This window comes from Macrobrachium nipponense, chromosome 30 (assembly GCF_015104395.2).
Source record: "Macrobrachium nipponense isolate FS-2020 chromosome 30, ASM1510439v2, whole genome shotgun sequence".
NCBI lineage: Eukaryota > Metazoa > Arthropoda > Malacostraca > Decapoda > Palaemonidae > Macrobrachium > Macrobrachium nipponense.
The window spans coordinates 62,248,278-62,273,397 of NC_087218.1; the positions used below are offsets into that span (position 1 = coordinate 62,248,278).

General features: G+C 39.0%; 1 protein-coding gene across 1 annotated transcript; it reads left to right on the plus strand.

Annotated features, from left to right (window-relative positions):
- Positions 1-4,507: 4,507 nt before the first annotated feature.
- Positions 4,508-25,120, plus strand: LOC135202571 (protein hairy-like). Its single transcript, XM_064232069.1, has 4 exons — positions 4,508-4,639; positions 14,798-15,700; positions 20,785-20,880; positions 21,021-25,120. The coding sequence occupies exons 2-4, from the start codon at positions 15,389-15,391 to the stop codon at positions 22,149-22,151; spliced, it is 1,539 nt and encodes a 512-aa protein (XP_064088139.1). The 5' UTR covers positions 4,508-4,639; positions 14,798-15,388; the 3' UTR covers positions 22,152-25,120.

Genomic DNA, 25,120 nt, shown 5'->3' on the forward strand with positions numbered 1-25,120 from the left:
TCTGTAATGACCTCTTTAATCCAAATACCAAGCGACTGCTGTACTTAGATTGTATTTTCTCGAAGTGAAACTTGCGCCCTCACGGACATGGAATGTCTAGGCTATAGGAAACAGAATTCTGCCTTTGGACACAGTCGGTGGCCTCTTCAAATGGCTCAAAAACTTCTAGCATGTCATCAAGAATATTTTGGTCATAAGTGCCAAGCTTTGACACACCATCCAAGCTGATCATCTTTAATTGCGAATTCTAACGAGCAGCACAACCTGATTCTTAATTTTCTTTCTCCTTCTAAAACACCTGTTGCTCTTGTTGATTTATGCACATAAGAAACCAATTTTGATGCTTTGCTCAGTGATTAACTGTCCTGCTTCTTTGAAGCCATCTTTCACGACCAGTTGCAATATATGTGCAAAGCAGGAATTATGCTCAGCTGGTAAAACTTCCACCAGTTCAGCACAGTCAGTACCACTACCATCCAAATCATCGAGATCCTCTTCTTCCTCATCAGTGTCACCATTTGCTTCTGAGATAGCATCAGGAAATCATGGCAGAGAAAATGCAGTGATCATAATAGTAGCATGGTCAGTTATGATGTTTATAATATTGGAGCTTAAATCAAATTCCTTGATGGCAAACACATACGCTTCCATGATACTGCTTTCAGTAAGGCGTCCACGGAAGCACTTGCAAACTAGCATTACATTTTCAAATGACCAGTTTCTAATGTAATGAGCTGTGATTCCCAAGTGTGATCTCATCTGTTTGGATGTAACCTTTCTGGAACATGATATACGACAATCACACTCCTTACAGATTCCCCGGAATGTGCCAGAGGATACCTTGAATTGGCTCCATATACCCGAGTCCTTAGGTGATGCCATAATGACACCAGCACAGCTGGGAATGATGGCTACTGAAAGACTAAACTACTGTACTACAGAACGGATCATATTGCCTGCAGCTGCAGACAGGAGGTGAAGAAAATATTGCAGGTTCATTCTTGAATTGATTGTATGAAAATTGACTGATAATCTGTTGACACAATAGTAATCATAAAAAGTTTGAATTAAAATTGGTATGTCTTTATTATTGTAATACATAATTCATTATAAAAAAATCACTGTTAGTGATGTTTTTGTTATACGATTAGTTATGCAATACAGCCTACTAAGTATGTCATGTACTTAAAACATACTTAAAAGAACTTGATTTTTCAATTATTTTTGACCAAGTACAAGTACATTGAATTCTAAAATATCAAGTACAAGTACTCAAAATTTCGTATTTAAAGACAAGTCCAAGTAAGAATACTTGTACTTGGACCCATGCCTGAGTTTTATATTATTTTTATATATATATATTATATATATGGATATATATAGATATATATATATATCTATATATAATATATATATATATATAATATATTTTATATATATATAGCAGCAAATGTCTGTACAAAAGCCAGATGATAGAGTCAGCCTTGATTAAAACAAAGAGGTAATGAACTTCTCAAAGGGTACTTGGGATTCAGATATCATAGATAAAATCTTCCTTCAACCAATGTTTAAGATTGAAGAGGAATTATCAGCGGGGGTGACTTAGTAAAATGTGCTACCTGTGGATGGATCTCTTGGTATATACTGGCTTTTCTGTAACTTTCCTCATTCATTACCTACCTGAAGAGAGAGACAGCAGTCTCTGAAATATAGTACTTACATTCTATATTTTGGTGTTTTTATGGGCTCATTTTATTAGATACATGCGTATATATATATATATATATATATATATATATATATATATATATATATATATATATGTATATATATATATATATATATATATATATATATATATATAGATATATATATATATATATATATATATATACAGGGTGAACCAAAAGTAGGTGGATAGTTAATGATAAAATTTATTTTGAGATTACATATACAGTTGTATTAATTAATACAATTATTTTTTTATAAACAATTATTCCACTTACAATTAAATTTTAGTATATACAATAGTACAATATAAAGGCACTGAGAATCTTATTATTGCAGGTGCTCAAACTCCATCACAATTCACGCAACTCTGAAGTCTGCCTTTCACGCTTTGACAAACATCTTTGCACAAGTCTCTTGGTGTATTAATTTCTTGAAATGCATCTCTGATATCATTTTTCAGATCACCAACACTTTGTGGTTTTCGATTATAAACTTTGTCCTTGAGTACTCCCTGAAAGAAATAATCCACTGGGGTAAATTCAGGTGAACGTGCTGGCCAATCAACTGGCCCTCTTCGGCCAACCTGTTTCTTGGGGAATATTTCATCGAGATACTCACGGACTGCTCTTGTATAAGTTGGAGGGGTCCTATCTTGTTGGAAACGAAGGTTATGTGAATTACCCTGTAGTTGTATAAGGCTAACACAAACCCTATTCCACCTTGTGTCCGCCTACTTTTATTTGGGATTCTCACCACATGTATTCACAATCGATTAAGTCAAGGATGAACCCATCATGCAACTTCCATTTGCAAGAGCAAACGAGAGTAATTAACTAACACACTGTCATTGACTGCACCAACGTTGGATTGTCAGTATAAAAAAAGATCTCTTTTCTTTTTCAAGTAAGATCTCATTATGTCGCTGGGAAAAGACAGCATGCCATACCCGTGCATGACAGTAATAGAAGGTAAGTTTCCTGAGATCCGAAGTTCCAGAATTCCTATAAGCAGTCTACTTCATAATACAAACCGTCAAAATTGCTGGTCACTTTGACTAATGAATACAATATTTTCATAGTATCAGACAATATGTTATCACAGAAGGGTATGGTATAGGAAGGCAAGCAACAGTGCAATAAAAACAGTTGCCAAAACAATATTCATTACAGTTCGATTCCTTACCCAAACTTCACAGCTTTAAAATGTGGATTTGTGGATTATGTAGGGTAGATATCTACTCGTTTGATAAAACGGGCAACCAAAATAATAATTAAAAACTAAAGGAACAGACAATAAGATATGTATACTGTTACAGGTATAATTCTATTATGGGAATGGGACTTTTGCTTTCTAACATACATTTCTACAGTTAAATGGACAGCCTTGAAACAAGTCTCAAAGCTATTTATACCTGCAACTCGAGAGATCCTTTTGAATTGTCTGTAGACAGAAAAAATTAAAGTGTTTCCTGACCTTTCTCTAGTTGGTTAAGGCGAAGGTATGTATGCCTGTGGTGAACCATAAACCATCCAAAACTACAGTATATACTACAAATAGGGCTTCAAGATCACAACTACAGGCATAAACATTTGCAGTTTTCTTGCTGTATGCAGATTTCTTCTATCAAATTGAAACTTATCTTAATATAAGAAGTTGTATAAATAAATGAATAAATTATATTGCGTGTGTGTGTGACCGCGCGTGTGTACACACACACACACACACAAATATATATATATATATATATATATATATATATATATATTTGTGTGTGTATAAAATATAAATTTACGGAGTAATGACGTATTGTTGAAATGGAGAAAGGAATACCTAACTGACTGAAATTTCTTTCTGATTATCACAGGGTTGCTAGAATAAAGAGTATCTTTCTTAAGATGTGGGAAAGTGACTTTTCTGAGCACAGTTCTGATGTTGGTCACGACTCCCTCAGCTGGACGTTCCTCAGGTGAGCTTGATGCTGCAACCAAATGAGGACAACCCTTTCAGGTTACCCTTGTAACCTGAAAGGGTTACAAGGGTAACCTGAAAGGGTTACTCATTTACTTCTTTTCGTTTTAGTTTTTTTATGTCGATAATACATACTCTTAATTTTTCGAAACCTTCCTCATTCGCCTTTATGTCCCCCTTTAGCTTTCGTGAAGTAATGAAGTAATAATGCAAAATCGATATAGGATCCCAGTTGTCGTTCGCCCCAGATTTCTTCGGGAGGAAGGAATGTGCGATTATACTACGAGTATGAAATGACATGATAACCAGTCGTTTCAGGATAAAACAAAAATAATAATAATAATAAAAAATTACCTGAAGATATTGCCGCAAAACTTTTTTTGTCCAAAATTGAAATTGATTAGGAAAATTGAAGATCAGAATATATATTTTTTTTTAATCTGAAATCTAAGAAACTTGAAAACAGACTGACTTACTGATTGATCTCCAAGCTAGGGTGACAACAGCAAAGGTCATCGTCAAAACTGAGTGGTGCTTGAAAATGGAAGATATTGTAAACAAATCATCTTTTTCAGAGGCCACTTAATTAAGCAACTGGCGCCCACGGAGGGCAGGGATATCAGAGGTCCCAGGTGGCCACAGGGAGTTGTCTTCGAGATGAGAGAGAGCCCAGGGTCGGGTTAGGAAGGGAGGGTGATAGGGAAGAGACTTTCAGCTGGGATGCAGGGGGCCGGTGGAAGGGCATCCTGGCAGCAGGAGAGGGCAGAGGTAAGCAGGTGCCGACACCGAAGATTACGACGACTTCCCAAGACGAAGAAGGTAAGATGTTTGGCCGGGCGGTTGACGGTTCTTCAGTATCATTTGGGACGCGGGCTGGGTTGGTTGGGTTGGTGTGTGAGGCCTCAAAGAGAGAGAGAGAAAGGACCCCACTCGAACCATGGTTAGTTGTCATCCTCAGTTCTACAGAGTTCTAGTTTTAGTCTTCTTCTGTTCTTTAACGGTTATATCTCTATATCTCAAGTGTTTGAAATAATATGCACCACAGATGAAAAGCATAATTTATTGGATGGATCGTAGAGACGAAGAGTGTGCCAACGTTGGAAATGGCACCACGACTGTTCCTTTTCAGGAAAAAATACGACCTTTTCGCAAGAAGGATAAACATTTTATTTCATACTTGTTGGTGTCCATCCTTAGACAGCAACAAGTTCCGGCCAGCACCATAAAATCGTTATACGAAACCGATAGATAACTCTACAAAGAAACTGGCGACCATATCGTACCCAGAGGCATTCCTCTACGAGTCTCAGGTATGGGCAGCTGGGCAAGAAAGGCCAAGATACAAGAGAAGGAGGAGGAGGAGGAGGAGGAGGAGGAGGAAGAGAACGAGGCAGGTGTTGGTTTCCATTTCTTGTTAGGAGATGTGTCACCTGCCTCTCCGTCTCTGACTCAGTGATTCGCTGATGCCACCTGCGCGCGCTCAAGCACGCGCATATTAACAGCTGCCAAAGTAGAAACTCATAAAAAAAGATCATCTTAGGAGGCCAGCTGGAACTGTAAGGTCCAGCATGTGCATGTGGTTGTGGCCTCGAGAAGAATAATAATATTACATAAAAGACAGTATCCCTCAGACAGCAGCTCTCACTCATACTCTGTCTGTCCCACCGACTCCTATGTCGGAGGCCTCCTCTACCCACAGTTCGCCACGCATACGCAAGCTCTGCCTGCCTGCCTGCCTGCCTGCCTGCCTACGTACGTAGTATGTATACTCAGGCGCCTCTACCTACACCATATATACATTTATACTTACCTATAGCATATGCATGCATGCGTAATACAGACCTGATCTTACATTGACACAAACATTTCATATACATATATGTGTATATATATATATATATATATATATATATATATATATATATATATATATATGTAATGTATATGTATATGTTAACATATACATATAAATGTACATACTACATGAATGTACACACACACACACAATACTATATAATATATATATATGAATATATATATATATATATATATATATATATATATATATATACTACATGAATGCTACACACATATACACACACACTATATATATATATATATATATATATATTATATATATATATATATATATATATATATATATATATATATATATATATATACATATATATATATATATATATAAAGCATATGTGTGCAAAGATACAATCGCTTAATTGTACATGAACATAAAATGTGAGCTCTCTCTTCGGCATTACTTTATATAATTTCATCCCCATTATATCCTTTTTCCGTTCATGCTTGGGCTCGAAAATGGCTCCAAGTTGTGCAATTAAGACTATATTAGGAAACGGAAGAACGGCGACGTTCCCAAAAACTTGGCTGACCTCTTCAACAAGAGTATCTTTTTCAAATCAGTTTTTTTTTTTTCTAAAGTACTTTGGACCAAGCAGGGATGCAACATTCTCCCTAAAATAATAAAAAATGCAATTCATATCCACGTAGTGTTCTGTGTAACAAAATCTAAGGGAAAAAACTCCATGTTAGTACTTGCCATCGTCTAGCCTAGGGCCAACCTACCCCATCAATGGCGGCTTCATAGGTACTAAAGAATGAAGAATACTTAGCTCGACCTTAGGGATGGTACGTAACGTCCCTATCGTCGAAACTTGTCGTCACTAAGCCTATTGTATATTACTGGCATTTATGACGTTGTAGGTACACTAATAATAATAATAATAATAATAATAATAATAACAATAATAATAATAATAATATACACTATCTCTACTACAATGTCTGGCTCAGAAGCTTTGCGTTTTGAAGTTGGCGAACAGGTCAGCTTCATTTGCTTGAAAATACAAAAGAAAAAAAGAAAAGTGCAGTGAAGAAAATTACAACAAAATGAAAAGTAGAGTCCTGTTGATAAGGAAATCGCTTCATAAGAGAGGAATCTGTGACTCAGAATATGTACTTTTGGTACTTTTTAATGGCATTTATATATATATATATATATATATATATATATATATATATATATATATATATATATATATATATTTATAAAGTGGGAGCAAATGTGTTCCTACATAACAATTATGAAACGAATCTTTATCACATTTTCTCTACCTAGCTAGTAGAAAACTCACAGACATGGCCTTAATACATCCAATGATAGGCTATTCGTTCACTTTAGTTGTTTGGCAGCATTGTCGAAACAGACAGTCCCAGGAACTTTAACACCAGTGAAATTAACAGAAACAGCTCGTGCTGGCATAAAGCCAACTAGATAAACAACAACAACAACAAACACAACACGAGGGTTTTATTGTATGGTATTTTTACGTTGCATGGAACCAGTGGTTATTCAGCAACGGGACCAACGGCTTTACGTGACTTCAGAACCACGTCGAGAGTGAACTTCTATCACCAGAAATACACATCTCTGACCCCTCAATGGAATGCTCGCGAATCGAACTCGCGGCCACCGAGGTTGTACGCCAACACCATATCGATCACGCCACTGAGGCGCTCACAACACGAGGATTTTAACGCTTAGTCATCTGACAAGTTGGACATTTTGCGAAAACGTTTTGATGACAAAAACTGGTGTGTCCATGACCTTGAATTATGAATGATTATTAAGAAATTCCTGTCAGAACCTTCAAGATTTGGACATTGTTTTCTTGGTTTTTCTAACATACCCTCCTTCATGGGCGAATTTCATCTTTCTCGGTTACTACGACGACTCTTTTGCGTTTTCGTTGCGTAATTTCGCTCAGGATTGGAACTTTTTTTTCTCTCTCTCTCTCTCTCTCTCTCTTTTTAATCCCTGTTTAACATAGTTTACTTCGATCTTCTTTACACTTTCAGTTATGTATCTAGTTCGTTAATATATAATATAAAGTCTCAGTGGTTAGTGCGAATTCGAAAGTTATTCCTTATTTCAAATAAACATTCTTTTTTTTTCAAAATATTTTTCTATACGTTTATGTGTTCGGGTTTGAATTTGTTCCGTATTTGGACAAACGTGTCTTTTGGGCCTCTTCAACAACAATAACAACAACAACAACAACAACAACAATAATAATAATTACAATAATAATAATAATGATGAGGGACTAGACCGAATGAATGAACTTAGCTCGGAAGGGCTATACATTACGATGCTTGTCCTGTCCGACATCCTGATCTGTCAGGAACACCGGAAATCTGAGGTGCCTGCTAATTTTCACACAAATAAGGATTCTCCCCCAAGAAGTACGACAGTGTTTAATCGCATAATCTGGCGGTATGCGGTTTTTTTTTTATTTATAAATATTTTGTTCGAGTGTGTTTACATTGACATCCACATGCGTTTGTGAGCGCTCCTGTTCTGTCTGTTGACCAGCATTTGCATTCAGAAAAATGCATTTTTTGACCTTGATAATATGAATCTTTCCCAGTCTGTTTGTTTGTTCGTTTGTTGATGCGCACTACTCTGTTTCAGCAATTACTCTATGAGAAGTGTTCATTTATTTCTAACCTTGTTATAATTTCCATCTACGTTGCCATTGCCTAACTACTATCACGAGGCTGTAATAGTATTATTGTGGTATATGAGATACAGAGAGAGAGAGAGAGAGAGAAACTGGAATGTTGGTTTTTCCTGTTTAGATTTTGAGAGAGAGAGAGAGAGAGAGAGAGAGAGAGAGAGAGAGAGAGAGAGAGAGAGAGAGAAATTGGAATGTTGGCTTTTCCTGTTTAGGTCTTGAGAGAGAGAGAGAGAGAGAGAGAGAGAGAGAGAGAGAGAGAGAGAGAGAGAACTGGAATGTTGGTTTTTCCTGTTTAGATCTTGACAAGTTAAAATTTTAGGGCAAATTTCAATTAATCCCCTTAATTCAGATTAACTCGGTTTATCCCAGTTTGGCCCTTACTCATAAACAACCCATATGCGGGTCAAGTGCTCAGACGTCCAGCCAAGATCGAGGCGAAGATCTCGTTAGCGGTCACACCGACCGGAATTTGCCTTCATTGATCGATCTTGAAGGCCATCTCGCGATAGTGACACGGAGAGCGAGATCTGGCCGGGTATCTTGGCCCATCACTCGAGAATTTCTGGGGCGTCTGGTCCCTTCTTGATCTTTCATAATGAAATGCTGCAGTTCTACTTTTATTAAAGTGCCCTTCGTCCCTGTCTTGGCCTTCGTTCATTTTTTTTCCAGAAACTGGGTTGTCGTAGATTTTCCCAGATCATTTTTTGGTGCTATGTCACGTATCCTACTTTCAATTCCAGGGTCACTTTCTCCCTTTTTTGAATTATGACGTCCTTTTCCTTGGGAACTCTCTTAAAAAGGTCATACATTTTGCCAAGCTCCATTTGCAAGTATGCTCAAGCTGAATAACGGTAAACCTCTGTTCAATTTTTTTTTCATGTTAGAAGGGGTCCAAAACGGGTCCTCCAATTCTCAGCAAATCTCCCTGGGATAAAGTTGCTAACCATGTCTTTCTCGGCTTTGACTGCATCCCACCGCATCCGAATAACCACTTCATTCTGAACTGAACTGATTAGGTAAGCACAGACAAACTGGATGTTCCATGAAATGGACCAAAAAGCATCACTTCTCTCTTGCATCGAACTCTGGTGAAGTAAGGTTGGTAATCACTGGCCAGTGTTATCTGTTTTGATATAATATATATATATATCTATATATATATATTACATATTATAATATATATATATAACATATATATATATATCACATACATATGTGTGTGTATGTATGTATGTATGTATATAGATATATATATATATATATATATATATAATATATATATACTATACGCATTAAGCTACAAATGTCCTTTAATATCTAAGTCGCTCTATTTCGGAATTGGATATTAAAGGACATTTGTAGCTCGACGTATGTAGTATAAGAATCACGGTGATGTGCTAACGATCTGATTTTCAGATAGTACTCTGGGCGATTGCAAGCGGCGAAAATTCACAAAATGATGGGAAAAATAATGGATCATGTTCAATATTATAACATACGTTATTTTTAGCGACACTTGGACCCCTACCTTCCACAGAGTATATACAGGATAGAGAGAGAGAGAGAGAGAGAGAGAGAGAGAGAGACGAGAGAGAGAGAGAGAGAGAGAGAGGATAGAGAGAGAAGAGAAGAGAGAGAGAGAGAAGAAGGAGAGAGAGAGAAAGACTAAAACGTCAACCTTCGTTTAAATATGCTCAAGTACCAATGCTTCTGTTCGTCTCCCTTGATTTGTCATTTCCATCTTCACACCCCTCGACTTATCTCATTATCTCACTGAAACATTGGGTTTCATGGAATCTCGCTTTAACAACTTAATAAGCTCATAAGCATAATCCAAAGATCTTATCCTTATTATGAATAATAATAATAATAATAATAATAATAATAATAATAATAATAATAATAATAATAATAATAATAATAATAATAATAATAATAATAATATTTTCTTAAAAATAATGGCAGACTTCACAGAATTGATTTTATACAAAATTCTTTCAATTCTCCTTATGATTTGTCTTTCTGGCACGCTGGCATTACTAAGCAGCTGTCCAATATTCATCGTAGGTCGTCAACGGAATTCCTGGCTGGTGTTATCAGAGGCGATGGGGTATCAGTGCCAGGCTGGGGGTCGGCAACAGGTATTTAGGTGTCTCGTAGGTCGGGAATGGGCCGTAGTCGTCAGCGGTCGATCCGGTATTTCTTACGTTTTTTCTTCTTTTTTCGTTTTTCCTGTAGGCGTCTACATGTTTCAGCCACCTCGTTTGGCCATCATCGGGACGGGATCGCTAAGTGCAATGGTCTGTGTCGGATGGATTTGCGCTATTTATTGCATTCAAGTGCCTTGAGGAGATAGGTACCTCATTTTCATTGGGCAATACCTGTGGCGTCACGAGCGATGTCATCAGGGGGGCGGCTTCTGATGACATCGCTCGTGACGCCACGGGTATTGCCCAATGAAAAGTGAGGTACCTATCTCCTCAAACCCTCGAATGCAATAAACAGCGCGAATCCATCCGGAACAGTATATTCCAATGGCCGAACAAGGGAAAGGCCCGTGCCAACAAGAAGTGTTGGCTCAATACAACAACAACAACAACAACACAACCAGAACAGACCATTGCTCTTAGCGACCCCGTCCCGATGATTGCCAAACGAGGTGGCTGAAACCTGTACTAAACGCCTATAGGAAAAACCAAAAAAGAAGAAAAACGTAAGAAATACCGGATCGACCCCTGACGACTACGGCCTATTCCCGACCTACGAGACACCTAAATACCTGTCCCTGATACCCCATCGCCTCAGAAAACATCAGCCAGGAATTCCGTTGTTTACTTTCACTTTCATTTGCTTTTCATTTTGCTAGACGACGCAGAGACGTCTGTCTATGACGTTCGTTTTATTCAAGTTTCTGGGAAGTTAAGTTAAGTATATCTTAGTTTTACCAGACCACTGAGCTGATTAACAGCTCTCCTAGGGCTGGCCCGAAGGATTAGATATTTTTACGTGGCTAGGAATCAATTGGTCACCTAGCAACGGGACCTACAGTTTATTGTGGGATCCGAACCACACTATATCGAGAAATGAATTTCAATCACCAGAAATAAATTTCTCTGCTTCCGCGTTGGCAGAGCCGGGAATCGAACTTTGGACCACTGGATTAGCAGTCGAGCGCGAAAACCACTCGTCCAGCAAGGAACTAAGTTTCTGTGAAACTTTAAACGATCTCATCATGAGACATCATTCAGGATGGGTTTTCAGCCGTTTTATTACGCTTTGTAATAACTGACCGAAGGTTTTTCTAAACTGTCCCAGTCCATTGTTCTAATACAGTGGTTCTTAAACTAGGGGGCGCCCCTCCCAGCGGGATGTCAGCAATTTCTGGGGGAAGCGCGAGCCCTATGGAAAAATTTTAGGTTCTCTAATTATATTCGTAATTCTCTTAACAAGTGAGATACTCATATTCAGAAGTTTGTGAACAAATGCAAAAGTATCGCCTCCTAACGTTAATTTCCTGCAATCTAATACCACGTTTTGTAATTATTTTCCTCCTCCCTATCCTCGAAACCCCTTCTCTTTCTCTTCTTTTTTCTTTCTTTCTTTTCTTTTAAATCTGGGAGGGAATTTTACTCATAAATGCAAAGGGGGGCATAGAGGGAAGGACCAATTCTTGAGGGGGGTGGGGGCGCTTGGTAATTAAAAGTTTAAGAACCACTGATCTACTGTATGGATCACGCTCGACATTCCGAATAAACCAGTTTGCCTAGTGATGCGTTTAAGCATCTACTAGTAACCATTGCTAACTCCCTTAATGAATCAAGGAATAATAATATAGGGACTGCAAAAGAATAATCACGCATTTGAAAGAGCAAATCAGCAATAAAATTAATAGACAATTTTATATAGGCTTATCTTAGTTATACCTATCCGGAAAATACTTCAGAAACACAAGGTACGATGCTAATGAGTAGATAAAAAAAAAGCAACAAGAAAAGCGCTGTATTAGTATTCTGTGCAGATTCATTTAAAGTGGCATCTCTTTCACCCATGACAAGGATTTCCCACCAACATCCTTTGGAAAACTATGCGAACTCTCATAGGCATCTGCACCACACAGGCAACGTTCAGATGCCCCAAAGCCGTGACTGATTGATTGATTATGAAATTTACTAGGTCTTGAAGACCAAGCGCCGGAACCCATCAGGATTATTCAGCCCAAAGCCATGACGAATCTACAGATAAATGGCAGCGCAATGGTCTACCTTTGAGGGGTGCTATTCACGAACTTCCTCAGGGGATACATAGAGACAGGAGCCTGAAATAAGCGGACAGCTCCATACTCTACTGCAGGTACTTCGAAAAGATAAGTATCTCTTAGTTTTACCAGACCACTGAACTGATGAACAGCTCTCCTATAGGGCTGGCCCGAAGGATTAGATATTTTTACGTGGCTAGGAACCAATTGGTCGCCTGCCTAGCAACGGGACCTGCAGCTTATTGTGGGATCCGAGCCACATTATATCGAGAAATGAATTTCTATCACCAGAGATAAATTCCTCTGATTCCGCGTTGGCAGAGCCGAGAATCGAACTTCGGAGGGTACTTCGACAACATCTTTATGAAGACCAAGACAAGAACGCCCATCAGCTACTTAAGGATGACTCTGAAGTGTCAGCTGGTCGACATTTGACCAATGAAAAAGAGCAACGACCAGCTTCCAGTCAGCACCAGCAAACTCCGGGCGCTGCCTTAGCTGTGCCAGCTAGAGCCCCCTGATTTCACCAGCTACCTGAAGTCCATCACTGGCGCTTACATGCGCCGCGCCCTCTCACCTAACAGTAGATGGGACGCCATCCAACAGCTGGTGGATAATACCTATTGAAATAATATCGAGAAGGTCACCGGAGAAATTATGAATCAGTGGCACGACAACCACCCTAACAACGGCTACAAAAAGAAAAGAAAAAAAAATCAGTGACCCTCTACCGTAGGAACCAGAGTACAGACAAGACGTAAGGAAGACCAAGGAGGCCATTGCCATCAACGCCCATAGCTTCTCGCACTACAGCAAGCTTAAAAACAGTCATATTGCAAATCCAGAGCTCCTAAGAACAAACTTGCTACATTCTACCTGATAAAGCTAGAAATGCGGGTATCACTACCGCAAGTATATCGGGATGAATATGACTCTTCTGTCGTAGAGTTTAACCTGACGTGTTCAAGACGGTACCTTCAAGACGCACTGCTCCGATAGTTACTGCCAACGACTTTCCAGGGAGCTCCAAAAATATCAGACGTTTATGTTTAAATTAGCTACATAAAAGAAATTAAAATAAAAAAGAGAGTATATATATGTATATATAATATATAGATATATGTATATTCATATATGTATATACATATATGTATATACATACATAAATACATTCACACTATATACATGTATATATTCTTATATAATGCACTGTATTGTGCTAACGAAGAAGAAACAGAATAAGACTTCACAAGGAAAAAAAAGTCATTCATATGAATCAAATTAGTTCCTTAGAGTTTTGTTTTATACTTCGTGCTGAGACTTATTCTGTCCTCGTTCGATAAACTTTGTTTGTTCCTTATATTTTTACTTTCTGCGAAAGCAACCCATGAATAATAACGTATATATACAAATGTAAGCAAACAAACTCTGATACACTGATGAATACCTAAGCATTCATTTCTTACGAACTGTGCTAAGACAATTTAAAGTTTGAAACAGACCCCATTCCTGAGAGCAATAAACAATTGATTTACTGCGGGCTGCTTTCTGTGAGAGAGAGAGAGAGAGAGCTAGAGAGAGAGAGAGAGAGAGAGAGAGAGAGAGAGATGGAATAAACTGAGCAGCAAGAACCCTTTCTAACAAATCATTCACACACCTAATGTTTTAAATGTCCCTCAATGACGAAATCTCGTAAAACCTCCACGTGGAAATGACCTTCAGTAAGATAACTGACATGACAGACCAACTGGGGAGATGCGTTGGAATCCGGAAACAGAAGAGCGGAATGCATAGTGATTCTCAAGGTCCTTTCCTCAAGTTAAAGTTCCCCTTTTTTAACTGGGATTAACGAGATTAAGTCAATTCTACCGAAAAAAAAAAGATGATAAATGATCAAGGTTTATTGTCTTTTACCTTGGTTCTTTGAGTCTTGTAAGACTCCCAAAAGGCAGTCAAGATAACTATAAAGTTCAATTTCTAATTATGCTTTTAGAACATTAACAACCGTGCTTATTTTTCTCTCATTCGTCTTGATTGAAATTGTTAATGCATGTTATGCCAATAAAACAAAAATGTAAAAGATATAAACGATTTTCTGCAAATAATCATTTACAGGTCATAATGAAAACTCGATTAACGCCATATGTGTGTCAATTGTGTTCGAGGCTGATAAAAGTGACTACATATTTAATAACAGTCGTACTCTTCAGATTGTAGGATAGTGGTAGTGTTTCTCATTCAACATAAGAGCGACAGGTGTCTTACCCGTCTCTTGTTCTCATTCCAGAATCATCCATGGTAACGGAAGCAATGCGGGATCCGTGACCAGAAGCCACCAATCTTGACTTCCTGAACCTGCGATCCTCCTAGTCCAAAACACCAATTAACGCACTGGTTCTATTATCTTCTCTTGCTTCCTTCACGTCTTCTGTTACGCCGTAGTCTAATGTAAGCCTTTGCATCTGGTGACACATATTTATTAAAGAAAACGAAAAAAATCCTCAAAAAACAGAAACGAATCGCCTTCAGTCAATGAAATCAAGAGGAGCTTTCTGCAGAGAGACAGCAGACAGAGGCAGAGAGAAAGAGAGCGGCTGGCCCTTTGCAGTTCGATGAAGTTCCTGGACAGAGGTTATCACCCAGACTGACAAGATCAAACGTATCATCAAGCCACCAGGAGCAAAATCCCGAACCCCGACAAATCTAGGAAAACCTGATCTGTTGGGCATCCTTGTCTCCCTCCCCGAAGCTCCAAGCATTGAATACCCTCCTGTTCCCCAGTCGCCCCTACCTCCCAATTTTTTCTACTCCTCTCTGCCACTACCTCTACCAAGTCCACGGCCTTCCCACATCGGCCTCCTCTGGGGGAAGCTCCAACATGGAGAGATCGCCGTCAGTAGAGTTTGCGAGTCAGGTGGGGTCGGACGCTGGCCGTCAGTACCAGCAGCATCGGGGCAGCAACAGTCGGCACCAAAGACAAAGCCTTCACCAACAACAACAGGTCTTGGTCCGATCGAAAAGCCTACAGTACCTAGACCAAGACGCCCTTGCCGCCGATGTGTTGAGTCCCGAAGAAGACCTTTACGACCAGGCCGAGGAGGAGGACGCCCTTAGCGACATGACGCCCGAAATGAACAACCCACACGCCCACCGCCGCAACTCACCGGCGGAATGCAACATCAACAAGAAGGTTAGTACTATTTTCGCATTTTGTTTCTTACAACAAACGACAGAAACAGTGTGCCGTCTTTGTTACAAGTGCGAAGAAGTGCGACAAAAGCAATCATTTTCAGATCATTATCAGGCCTGTATCGGATGCAGACAGGTCGGTCCTACAATTACACAGAAATGATACCTGTATTTTCACTTCTTCATTAGAATGCTATCCACTTCCCTTCATGATCACATCAGCCAAGGCGCGCACGTACGACAAATAATAAATTTAAGTCGTGCTGTATGAGCAAAGCCATTATTATTACTATTATTATTATTATCATTATTTAAATTATTACTAGTAAGACTGAATAAGAAGGCATATCCTCAGGCTTAGGCGAATTCAGGTTTACTAGCAAACTTGAAAAAACGCTAAACAAAATGAAGCAACGTCAGAATCTGAGTGGAAAGAAGCTTTCCACTTACAAAACGCCAACCTCACCTGGTCGTCTGCATCTTTTGGCACCGACCCCCCTTTCATCCTTACACGTATGGGACATCTGACATACAGTACAGTTATTTCCATTACTCCAATCCACTACTCTCTCGCTCGCTCTGTCTCTATAACATCATAGTTCCAAACTTCCCATCTCTTGTTGTTCTCATTTCACCTCATAAACTAACTAACTCAAGAACGATAGTGGACCTCTTCTCTCTCTCTCTCTCTCTCTCTCTCTCTCTCTCTCTCTCTCTCTCTCTCTCTCTGAGGATACCGAGTGATCATTTTATTTATTGTTTCCTAGATCATCTTGTCAAATGAACAAGCACAGCCTCATCGTCTTGCAAAGAGAAAAGAATGAAAATACTTGCCTTTCGAAACAGTCAGCAGAAGTGACTCCTGTAACGTTGAAAGAATGTGCTATGTGCAGAGCATCTTCGTACAAACTGTGATTCAATTATGAGGCGTGATTGTGGAATTCGCGAATCTCTCTCTCTCTCTCTCTCTCTCTCTCTATTCCATGAACACCCACTCAAACACACGGACATGTGAGACTCATGATTCTGTCGTTGCGGCTACCCGAAAATACGACAGCACCATAAATACAAGACCTTTCGCAAATGGCTGGCAGCAAGAGGAAAAGACTCGGCAGACTCGAGTATTACAGATTTGGGTACTGTAACTCAAAGATGACTTGCACCTACGAACTCCAAAGCACTGCGTCGAATCTCTCCTGCCTAGTTTTTGCTCTTTTACTCTCATGCCAAGTTTGGTTATAATGACGCAATATACCAGGAGATAACACAAACACACAGTTCACCAACCCAACGAAGTCTATTCCAATTTTACAATCTTCGTCAAAAGCGTGCGAGAGCAAAAGTAAGTTCACAGTTATGCCTTTAAGTGCCGTGACTAGACCATTTTTCCCTTTATGAATTATTGCTTTTACTGCTTTTCATCTGCAATATGAAGAAAGCCTTAGTAAGACTTGGAAAAGATGATACAAGAGAGAGAGAGAGAGAAGAGAGAGAGAGAGAGAGAGAGAGAGAGATCCAAGTAAGGATTTTAAGACGAGGAAATGGGAAAAAATCTTCATGCACATACTATATTTGCAAAGAAGTGAACAATATATATCACCTTCTGTACCATCTTTGTAAGAAAGATTTTTGTTCACCGATGATTCCGATTCTTTTAATTACCCTCAGAGAGGGGTATAGGAAGAAGGACTAAGCAATGTGTTTCTCATACTTAGTAAGATCCACAATCACGAAGTAAAATATTCAACGCCAAATATCGAATTTTATTCACAGCGGATTATTTTGCAAGCATACAGAGTGAGCATCCTTAGTGTGGATGCCTTACGAGGTATCAAATCAAAATTCCAGTATTGCTGTGGCTCTTCTTTCCTTCTGGGAGGTCAGTAACTGTTCAGCTTGTCAACGAAAATGTAAAGCCGATGGAAAATAGAAAAAAAGCGTTAACTGTATATGCAGTGTGCATTAATCTTGTAAGGATGCATCCGTAAGGTTACTCTGAGTATTAAAACAGTGTGTGTGGTGATTAGCGCAAAATATTTGGTAATAGTCAATTGCCCAGTTCCATTTTTCTTCATTTCTAACAGTCCAGTAAAAGGACAGCTCTTAAAAACTACGGTCCTCAGGAACAAAAGTTGTCTCTGAGAGATGAATATATTATCAAAACATGTCCCTCGAGCTACGTCTGGTCCCTTCACTTACACGAAGACGCGTGACCATGTATGCACCCAACCATTAATAAATGTTCTCGTCTGTGGAAATTTCCTTGGATTTGAAGGTTCGACCCACTCACAAAAAAACTTTTGACTACACAGGAGGTTTCATGTATGCATATCATTTCACAAGCCTTCTTTACTGCAGCAACAATAAATGATTTGCTCTCCACTATCCGTGTTTCCTATCAGGAATTAGAATTGCAACCTTAAATACTGTCTTTAATACCATTTAATTGTCAGCCAGTCAAGCAACATATTACCTTGAAAGCCAAACTTAACAAAAACGATAACGAATGAAATAAACATACACAAAAATGAATGCACACAAACAGGCCCTCTAAACTAAACGAAATACAAACGCACAAACTGTCTTGAAATAGAGATAGTCATTGTTATCCCTTTGGCATCAAATTCACAAACAACCCAACAGAATCTGCGCAGTTTTAAAAATAAGATCCTCTATTTCCTTCGTGAACCATCATTGAATAATGAGGCTTTTTTGTCTTCAATTTGTTATTCTTAGCACACTATACATTTCTAAAATGCATTGTGTGATTAGTTCGGAAACCTTAGAAAACATTACGCTGGCCTGTAAACATTGAACCAACATTAAACTGCTTTAAACTAACACTACAAAAAATCAAATAAAACTAACTTAAATCAAATTAAATAATTATATCTAGGAACCAACATATAAACAATCTGAAACAAACATTATTACATCTAAAACCAGCGTTCAGGTGACTTGAAAACGGCAAATTCCTAAAGTAAAAATAAAGCTAACTTGCCGAAACAGCCATCTTCCGCTCCCAAGTGAAGCTCATAGACCGAAACCTGCCCCCGAGCTCCGTTTTCAGGCTTTAAAGAGAGCCCCGGTATTCATCCTTCACCTTGGAGCACGCACTCGCCTAACCAGTTCCTTCTAAGAGTGGCGGACATTCTAAACCTTTAAATAATCATTGCCTATAAACTAGCTCCAGCTGCTCTGGTTACCCAGTACCTCAGTTCTACGCGGTGTCCACAGAAGATTTTTTGAGATCGAAATTCCCGCTTGTTTCGCTTTCCTTGTTAGGTAGCTTACGGTGCCTACCCGAAAATTTGCGTGTTTGGTTTTACGGAGAACATTTTGATGATCGAAATTTTTAAATATCTAGAAAACCACGGCCACAGATTTCCATATTTTATTCCACTCGCATGGACGACAGGGATTTTGAACTACCCCATTTGGGGTACAAAGTTCTGCTCCATTATGCCCTTTCGTTATCAAGTCATTCTACGGAATAACACCTACAAGGCTAGCGCAGTTAATTCCTATATATACACGTGGCAAACGTACGTCATTCTTCGCTATATTTTCTGTACATTACCGTTTCTTCTTATCATTGTATCTGGACCTTTCCTACATAATGGCCCCTAAGGTTTTTTTTTTTTTTTTTTCAAGGGGGGGGGGTGGCGGGTCGTTATCTAGGACTAATATTTACAACAGTCTTTTGTTAAGTTGTTAACGGTAATCCTCAACGGGCTTATAGTAAACATACCGGGTTAAAACCCGTGGGGTCACTATCTAGGAAATATCCTTGTATATCTTATTACAGCGTCTTATTGAAGGAAATGTTTTCTTCGTGATTATTCTAATACTTACGAGTCAAATTCATTGATTTTGAGCGAATACATCGGTCCACCAAGATTTCCCACTGACAATTAACAATGACAGGTTAGCTTATTTTCGTTCTTGGGTAGGATACCGCACCAGCTTCAACATACATTTTGTGCGTGTATGTGTGTGTGCGTCAGAGAGAGAGAGAGAGAGGAGAGAGAGAGAGAGAGAGAGAGAGAGCGTGTGTGCAAGAGGTATTAAAATCTCATAAAAACCGAGCTCTGAATCTTACAATAAATGTTACTACAGCTGCTACTACTAATACTACCAATAATACAGCGGTCACACATATTACTGCGAGAGCCAAAAGCTTGTAAACTCCTAAAGCAAATGTCAATGTGAACCAAGGACTCGTTGTACCAAACACTGAAAACGACCACCTTACGAGTCTGAAAATTTAGAAAATTCGCCAGGAATTATAGATTGCATCCTGAAATCTTATTCACGATAAAAACTATCCCAAATGATATTCTGTACGAAGACAGTGTTAACTGATGGTCTGAACTGTGTCCAAATCTACTAAAAGGTGGTCATTAAACTGTTATGGAACGGCAGTAAGAATGAGTGCACGTTGAACAATAGGCATAATTAATTACTTACTGGAATAATGTGGGAGCTTACAAACGAGTCTGCCAAATATTGTGACTTGCAAAAACAGAACATCCTTGCGATTGAAGAACTGATATAGCTGTACACAACTGAAATGCAACGAAAACTGCATTACTTAGTCAACGGTGCTACAATACGTAAAACTTCCAAACGCTTTATCAGAATAATTTCCTCAGACTGAAAGACATTACAAACATTGTATGCAACAAGTGAACTTTCACTCTGGTACTGGACTCTCGGAAACACTGAGGTAATGTTTTCGTATCATTGGTGCGAAAAGATAAGAAATATGAAGTCCTCAAGAGACACAAGGAGTAAATAAATAAAAACTGCCAGACTTTTCTAAAGAAAACTCAACAAAAGCCCCTCATGGAAGTCAGAAATTATTAGTGCCGAGTTTTCTAATTTCCTTATCCTGTAAATAAGACCTTAATCGTCATCTTCCTGAAAGCATATTCGTTTTTTTAACGTTGGCACTTTGTGAAAAAACAAAATAATTACTGAGTAAGCGTTGATAACATTGTAAGACTATTCATGTAATTGACCTTAAAGAATCTAGATATCAAAAAGGAAATTGAGTAATTTCTTTATTATCTTTTTTAACAGAGCAACAAACCAATGATGGAGAAGAAAAGGAGGCAGAGAATCAACAGATGCCTGAATGACTTGAAGACACTGGTGCTGGAGGCTCTGAAAAGAGATGTAAGTAATGTGTGGCTCCGTCCACTTGGAATCTTTCATTAACATGTAGTATGTTTACTATTTCAAGATACTGAATGACATTAAACCTAAGAATGATCTGCCATTCATGTTCTTTAACAATTCTCTCGTTCCCTAACCAGCCGGCAAAATACAGCAAACTGGAGAAGGCAGACATTCTAGAGATGACAGTCCGCCATTTGCAAATGCTACACAGGCAACAGTCAGCAGCAGGCTGCACGATGGGCAATGGTCAGTTTATAGGTGAGGATATATCCAAGTACAGGGCTGGCTTCACTCAGTGCGCTGCAGAAGTTACAAAATATCTGGCCACTATGAATGACATCCCCCATGATCTTCACAGTAAGGTGCTAACTCACTTGAACTCTCTCGCCACAAGTGTAGCAGCAAGTGTAAATAGTAATGCTACTTGTGTTCAGAACAGTATCAATGTAATGCCAAACCCAGCACCTATAATACTAGTTGTGAATAATGCTACTACTGCTGCACCAACAGCAATCTCACATGTGGCAACACAACCCATCAGCTTTCACGAAAATACAGGGAATTCTCTTGGAGCACAACCAAATTTTGCAGTAATAACAACTTCTCGAACTCAGAACATACCCACTCCAATTCAACCACAACCACAGAGCAATGGACTGCAAATTCTGCCTACTCGCCTAACTAATGGAGATTTGGCTTTGGTTCTTCCAGCGACAACCACATTCCCGTTGGCAACACAAAACAAAAATATCCGATCAAGTCCAAGCGCAGCCCTTCAAGCCTCAGCACCAGTTCTGACTGCTATTCTCACCTCTGACCGAAATCATGTAACACCTGCATCAACATATGTACAGCCTCCAGCTCTATCGACCAGCAGTGAAGACTCTGCTCTTGGGCCTGAAACACTCGAAGTTTCAGATAGTGACATAAGCTCAGGCATTTGTACTCCAGTGTCATCAATGAGCACAGCTAGTTCTCCCCTGCCCGCAGAGGAAGCTGGAAGATTGTCACCTAAAAGAGCAACAACTTCAAGATCAGCTTCTCCTTTGAAACCTCAGATTTGGAATAGCAGCTGCTTTAGGGAAGAGCTAAGCCCAGCTGCTTGTTCCAGTCAAAATGCTCATCGTCACCACCAAATGATTGCTCCAAAGTCCTCGAATCCACGGCCTCCCAAATCCAGTTCGCCAGACATCCACAAGAGGAAGAAGGCAAACACTCCACCCCCTCCAGAAGCAGATTCACAGTCAATGTGGAGGCCATGGCACTAGTCATGTCTGGGAGTAATTTGTCCCACCGTCAGTCAGTGTTAACTCTTAACCTTATTTCAGTAACAAAGAAAAATGAAAGTTTTAATTCTTGAGTTATTTGGAAAGTTTACTCTAGCGATAATTCTGTCCATAACAATGCTAATCACCATATAGCTTGATTTATGAACGAAGCAAGATTCCAATGGGACTAGAGTTCTTGTTTCTATAAGAATCTAGCCAAATTATCTGAAGGAAGAAAACTGCACTACGATTTGAACTTCTGTCTACCAGAGACTCTTGATGACATAATACTTTCCTAATGACAGTTCTGTTATGAATACTGTTGTACCTGCAATCTTCAAAAGTCTATTTAGGATATGTTAAACCTGAAAAAGCTGAAACGGAACATATTTTTATTATCTGTACATTACAAAAATTAGGAACCAGAAAAGGCACCTTAAAGGACAGAATTCTTCTGTTCTTGATCTCATTTCTGTTGTTAGGACAAATTAAGTCTTAATGTCACGTGAGGGACCAAACTGAAGAGAACTCAGAGCACCTGTGTTGGTGCAAGTATTATATTTTTATACTGTTGACTTCTTTACTTTGACGAAAAAAACTTGTCTTCCATCCCTCAGGTGTTGATTAAGACATTTTTACCTTATTGATTTGATTTTTTTATTTGTTATCATACGCTTAACCAAACTAGGGCCAACTAACCGGCACCGCTAAGCACAGTGTGTGTTGCACTGCACTTTTTGCACTTTGCACCGTGTGTTTTTTATTGCACTTGTACCTTGCACTTGTACCTGCACGCCCCAGCACCCGCACCTGCACCACATTACCTCACAGAGGTTATTGGGCGACCTGCTGCAGCCACAGAGCTTACTAAAGATTGTCTGATCACATCAGTTACAGTACCTGTACTTCAAAAACTCTTTTAAAATTGATCACCTGAATTATACCAGTCATTTACCAAGTCATCCCTTATGATTTTAGATAACACCAATGTTTTGGTGCATTCTGTATTTTAAACCAAGGATTTCATAAACGATATTCAGTTCACAGTTATAGTTACAAAGATAATATTGTTCAGTTCACAAGACAATCTTTACTGAGAGAATTACTGTGATGGCAACAGCTCGCTCGACCTCCTCGCCAAACCCGTGGTGGTGTGTTATCTGTGATTTTTAAGGGACCCCTCCTGCCACATCTTTGTGCCATACCCATACCCACACAATCCACTTTCTTCATTTCCTTCAATTGACTGTCTCATGAAAACAAGCTGCTAACTTCTTGGTCTTTCTTCTTTGCATGGATAACATCTAAGGGAAAAGTTAGCAGCTACTGCATTCTCTACCCACAAACAGAGGACCCACAAATCAAGTTGTCATACCTGATCAGTTCCGCATGAGCTATGGTGTCAAGGCTGAACTCGTAAAACTGTCTTTTGTTCTGTCAAAACAAGTGAGCCAGACACCAATCTAATTGACTTTTACTTGCGGATTTGATTTTCTTTTGCTAATTTTTTGGTATTTAACAAGAGGCATTCATTCTTATCGCAGTAATTACTTTCGATGCTACCAATATGGCAAAATTACATTCCAGATTTTAGTGTGTATGCTTTACTTAGAAACTAAACTGCCAATTGAACCATGAAAGCTGATCAGGTAAATGTACATTTCTTGTAAACTTTCGTGTGGTCTCTCTCTTTCTCTCTTGCATGACTGGGTGTCAAGTTCTTTACCTTTCGTCTTTTCATTATTTTACTCTCGCAGATGTACATGACTTCACCTGCGCACTTGAGGTGATTTCCCTAACGCTAATCAACTTCGTAAACGCGCAAATTATGTTTCCACAACTTTGGCGGGCTTCTGTCAGTTTGTTTGTCCTTTTTTCTTAAAGTAATGGACACGAATGAAGTTCTGATTCAATCTGCTGCACCCATATGCACTTGTTTTCAACGTTCTCTTTACCCTTTGCCCTATTTCATTCCGACTCCCTCTCTCCCTTGTTTTACTTTCCATCTCCGTTAGGTTGTCTTACGTCAACGTCTAGTCATTGCTTCTAGAAGCAGTCTATTTATTTTTGTTTTTGCTCCTTAATTGCTATCGTTCAGATACCGTCTGATAGTGCAAAGATATAAATCAAAATGTGCTGTATTAAAAGCTCAGTTTCCCTCCTTGTATTACTCTCTGGCTAACGATATTTTTATACGAACGTTTTTGTACCTCAACAGCAGATCACAGTTCTACTCCCTTAACAAACTCAAGTATGCGAATCGGCAACTTCAGCATGACCATGACACTACCATTATAGTAAATCCACAAGACTTCTTTCAGAAGCATTCACCAGCCCAATCTATGCTGTAACTAAAATGTCATTCCTCTTTGTATAGCATTTAGTTAAAACTATTCGATTCTTTTTCTTTCTTCTTGGCAATATTTCCTATCATAAACGATAGTCTACAGAACGTCGCAGATCGGTCTGGTGTCCCCACTTATTATTGATTACAATAACGAAAACGTTTCGGTCACACGGCGATAAGCAACTGGCGACAGTAGATGCGTAGAGGACAACACAGGTAAAATGCAGTGGAAGTCTCAGTGTTGTGGAAATGTTGTTATGCACGAGGCGTTCTCCTCTCCTCGACATCTGCCAAGTGTCACAACAGAGACCCTTTTCGAGGATCCTTGGCGACAAGGCCTCGGGAATTTTATTTGCATGCTGGCAATTCTGTTCAGGATTCCGCACATTCATACAATATAACTGCACGCATATACATTCATTCACATTGCTTTCTCTCTTGCATGACACACTATTCGAAGTTTTATTGATAAATTTGGGCCATTCTACTTAAAATAGATTTTATATTTCAAATAATTTATTAGGCAGATCTGGGGTCCCAACTCCACTAGTGTATTAATCTGTGATGTAAGTGTGATGGATTCTAATGTAATAGATATGAAATAAATAATTTAAGGGTTGAA

What these genes read in the sequence shown, in the direction of transcription:
- LOC135202571 (XM_064232069.1), top strand. Translation starts at nt 15,389, where the DNA reads ATGGAGAGATCGCCGTCAGTAGAGTTTGCGAGTCAGGTGGGGTCGGAC. An exon ending in AATGCAACATCAACAAGAAG is followed by an intron (nt 15,701 to 20,784) that starts GTTAGTACTATT and finishes CTTTTTTAACAG; the next exon opens with AGCAACAAACCAATGATGGA. An exon ending in TGGAGGCTCTGAAAAGAGAT is followed by an intron (nt 20,881 to 21,020) that starts GTAAGTAATGTG and finishes TTCCCTAACCAG; the next exon opens with CCGGCAAAATACAGCAAACT.